Genomic DNA, 4,482 nt, shown 5'->3' with positions numbered 1-4,482 from the left:
CATTATTTTATGTAATTAGCTTTAAAAAAAAAGTATATTTAACAAGTTCTACTTTTTGTATAACAAACAATATATTATATATAATTCATGTATTTTTAAAGTTTTATATATTATATCTTATATTTTATATTTTAATCTGGTCACTAAAAAAACCAGAATATTTAAACATTATTTATTCAAAATAAATTTTTTAAAACTCTAAAACACTTTAATAAAAGAACTAGCAATAATAATATCCTAATTAAGTTATTAATAAATATTCTTTTATGAATGAACTTATCTTTTTGATGAACATGAAGTCACGAATGAACTTATCTATACATTAATTATTGAAAAACTATAATACTTTTTTAAAGTTAAACTCTTAATACTTTAGTATTATTTTATGAGGTAGAAGTTAAAACAAATTTTTCCCCTAATTTGACTCTCAAAATTGTGTAAATAACTAAATATGTGAAGTGGGGGAGGCGGAGTGCGCAGGATAAGAATCGCAAATGGAAAAAAAAAATTTAAAAACTCAACTCCACAAATTCTGTCCTCAAGAGTCAGCGCTTCCCACTCAAAAACACACACACCACTCTCTCTCTCTCTCTCTCTCTCTCTCTCTCTCTCTCTCTCTCTCTCTCTCTCTCTCTCTCTCTCTCTCTCTCTCTCTCTCCTTTTTCCTCTGCCTTTTGGATTCGGGAACTCAAATTCTGACACCTCCAACAACAAGAAGTTATCATCTCTCTCTCTCTCTCTCTCTCTGTGTAGTCTGTACAGTGTGTTATTATCATCCGAATCCATCAACCTCACCACCTTCATCTCCCATATCCAATAATGGAGGATCTTCCACAAGGTTATCGTCCCAACGTTGGAGTCTGTCTCATCAACTCCCATAATCAGGTCCTCATCTGTCATCTCCCACTTCACTCCTTTTTTCTTTAACAATTCATGATAAATGCAGTGTTTTCTTATTTCCCTACCTTATTTTTAGTATTTGATTCTTTATTTTGGTGTTTTAGATATTCTGGTTTTTAAGTCTTATATTCAGCTGGAATTTTTTTCTTCTTATTTTTAGTTTATTGGATGTTCACTTGTTGTACTTTTTTTTTCTTACAAGGAAAAATTCTGATGCTATTTTGTGTATTATGGCTCACTCGTAAAGCATTCTTATATATCAATACTGTCTCAAATCCGAAATTTAGATATATTCGCCGACATAAATAAATATGCAACACAAGCGGGATTTTTTTTTTCTTAGGCGTGCAGCATATTTGTCGTTTAGATATGGAAAATTTGGCTGACATTTTATTTTATTTTATTTTAATTCACTCCCTTGCTACTTTGTCATAATTGATTGGTATTTTGGACCACTGATTCAAAAGAAGAAGGGAAAAAATGCAATAATTTAATGAACTATACTGAAATCTCTGTTCTGTTTTGCAATTCGTTCAGACTTTTCGTGATTGTGACGTGTGGTATTTATCTAAGGTTATTTGAGCTTAACCGAAATGTTGCAGAATAACCGTCTGATATCTTAGATTTGAGATTATATGCTATGATTTTTAGTTTGAATTCGTGTGTATAATTTAGAAATTTTATGAGTATGTTCTACAATTTTCAGTGTGCAAGTTTTTGAATCGGAGAAAAAGTATTGTTCTAAAGTATAATCATATTTTGCTCTGTGTGAGCAACATGACTAACAATTATCCCACTTTTTTTTCAATCAGATATTCGTAGCTTCAAGATTGAATGTTCCAGGAGCATGGCAAATGCCTCAGGTGAATTCACAAGTTCACTTTACGTGCTCAATTGTTTTGCCATTTTCCTCCTTTTCTTAGCATAAGTTTGAATTATTGGCAAAGAATAAAGCCAAAAATTTAGATCAAGGAGTTATATGGAAGGGATCCATTTGTTATGTTCATTGATTGAGTGTTAGAATTATTTATTTATTTTTTATTTTTTGTCTTTCATGCGAGATACCTACTTTGAAGTTAGAGATACATCAACAGTAAAGGCTTGTTCAGAGTGCAGAAGCTGAATTAATTTTGATGCCTGTTATATTATTAATTGTGCATTGTTCCAAGTCATTGCAGAAAAATGGATTATTAATTTTGTTGCCTGTATATTATAGTTATTTCCTAGGTCTAGTATAGTATTAAAAGTTTCAGCTAAATCGATTGCTCGTCTCTTTGGGATCTTAAATATCAGGGGGGAATTGAAGACGGTGAAGAGCCCAAATTGGCTGCTATTAGGGAGCTTCAAGAAGAAACTGGAATAGCTTCTGCTGAGATAATTGCTGAGGTTTGTGCAGAACATCATTAATTTTGTTCCTGAAGTGAAAACTGCAAAAGTGTATGCCTACATTCTGAGCTCTTCAAAAGAGTGATATACTGATATGTTACAAGATTCAGATGTATGTAAATTATGAACAATTTTATCATTTTGCATAAAAGAAACCAAGTTCAGAGAAGTAAGAAACTGGGGCAATGTTTAATCATATTTAACAGAAGGATTTTACATCTTTGTAGATACATTATTTCAGAACTCTTGATCATATCTGAGAGATGAGTGGATGTTAATCTTTTCATACATTAGACTGAGCTTGCGCTTTACATTTTCAGGTTCCGAAATGGTTGACTTATGATTTCCCTCCTCCTGTGAAGACTAAAGTCAACCGTCTCTGGGGTGGTGAATGGCATGGACAGGCACAAAAATGGTGCGTACTTGTGTGTTGATGCGTTTCTATCTACTTATTGAAGTTTGTTTATTTGTGTATATAAAATACATTTCTATATGCTACTTTGATGCATTCAAGTTTGGTAATTTGGTATAAAAAGTGTTTGGGAGACAATAGAAATCAGCCTAAATCAGTCCAAAAGTACTTTATTTTGTAATTATTAGTTACCGCTGAAATAAATGAGTAATATTATATGTAATTATATATATTACAGGTATGAAATTATGAATGTTAACTAAGTTAACTTTGAATTATTATCTCTCTAGTATTACCGATTCGGTATCTATCTAGGGAAGACATTGTAATACTCAATAGACAGATAAGGTTACCTATGGTAATCAATTTGTCAAATTATGATTTAGACTAAGCTATTAAAGAAAGAGGTTTGTTATTGTTGCTAGTTTTGTTCACTTATGAGAAGGCTTGGTAGTATAAATATGGACATAACTTCTATTTGCTATAATGCATTTTTCTTCATTATTCATTTTGTGAGTTCAATTTCAAACTAATTAGCATGGGTCTTTTCTCATTGATGCTTATTACTTTTGAGAAAGCACACCAAAATTATGCTTCTTCTAACCTTGAAATGAACGTTTGATAGGTTTCTCATGCAACTAAGAGATGATGACATTGAAGTCAACTTAGCTACCGGGGAAGCAGACCCGGAATTTGCAGAGTGGAAATGGGCAAGCCCTGAAGAAGTGGTCGAGGAGGCTAGTTTCTTTTTTTTTTTTTTTTCGAAATAAAATAAAATAAAATAGTGAGAATTTATTATCTCTCTCTCCAAGGATCTAATTTTTCTGCTAAATGATTAACAGGCAGTAGACTACAAGAGACCAACCTATGAAGAAGTTATGAGAACCTTTAAGCCTTACTTCCAAGGGAGTGCAATATCTGCCAAGTGCAAATCGGCGAAATGGTGAACGTTATGGATTCAAAATGTAGTTCAATCCATTTTCTTCACTAATTTTCACTTACTACTGAGTTTGGAATACCACTGCCACTATTTGTAAATGGATGCTAGGTAGAAGCTGCTCATTAGGTGCTACTACTTTTTGTAATAATAAAGATAAATAGATGTATAAGGTGTATGTGGCTATGTGCAAAATTTACCTAGTTTTCTTTACTGAGAAATTGATTGTGGTTTGTGGATGTGTATAGAAGTGTCAACTAAGTGGGAGGGGAAGCATATATGGTGCTGCAGAATAGATGAACAATATGATTAGTGAATGTTAAAGCGTTTTTTGGGAGCCTTTATTTTGTAAGACTGACTGCAGCTATTTGCTACTGAAAGAGAGATCATAGTTCTGCTAGATAACATTTGACCAAAATTGGGAGCCAGATGAAATTAGTGAAACTAGGAAAATTCTGTGGTGCCATGAGAGGCTCTCAATTCTTGAGATTTGGTTTGGAATTTATCAAATGGTATTTTCAAAGTTTGTTATTGTTTTTTGCTAGGCTGGGAATATCCTGTCAAGTATTTTTGGATAATTTGAATAGATTAGTCATAGGCAAATAAATAATTACGATGGCCCTCTATAATGAATTATTTTAATTTATTTTTAAAAAATTTGGCTAGGTAAATTATAATAACGGCCGAGTATTTTCTATGATGCATGATTTTATTTCTATGATGCATGTAATACGGACACGAGATATGACATAATATATAGATAAGCATAATATAGATAAGCAGATATATAAATTTTAAATTTTTATAAGATTTTGGGATATAATATAATATTTAGATCTAATTTGAG

General features: G+C 31.8%; 1 protein-coding gene across 2 annotated transcripts; it reads left to right on the top strand.

Moving 5' to 3' along the window:
• The first annotated feature begins 479 nt into the window (after positions 1-479).
• Positions 480-4,158, top strand: LOC112796330 (nudix hydrolase 25). 2 transcript variants are annotated; one of them, XM_025838719.3, is made up of 6 exons: positions 480-885; positions 1,713-1,763; positions 2,194-2,286; positions 2,607-2,701; positions 3,324-3,435; positions 3,541-4,158. In XM_025838719.3, the coding sequence occupies exons 1-6, from the start codon at positions 820-822 to the stop codon at positions 3,643-3,645; spliced, it is 522 nt and encodes a 173-aa protein (XP_025694504.1). In that variant the 5' UTR covers positions 480-819; the 3' UTR covers positions 3,646-4,158. The 2 variants fall into 2 exon arrangements, with proteins under 2 accessions (XP_025694504.1, XP_072091184.1); XM_072235083.1 differs by having other exon boundaries at positions 550-885; positions 3,324-3,439; positions 3,545-4,158.
• The last annotated feature ends 324 nt before the right edge of the window (positions 4,159-4,482 follow it).

The sequence above is a fragment of the Arachis hypogaea genome, chromosome 4 (genome assembly GCF_003086295.3).
Source record: "Arachis hypogaea cultivar Tifrunner chromosome 4, arahy.Tifrunner.gnm2.J5K5, whole genome shotgun sequence".
NCBI classification, from domain to species: Eukaryota; Viridiplantae; Streptophyta; class Magnoliopsida; order Fabales; family Fabaceae; genus Arachis; species Arachis hypogaea.
This window is presented reverse-complemented; position numbering and strand designations above follow the sequence as displayed.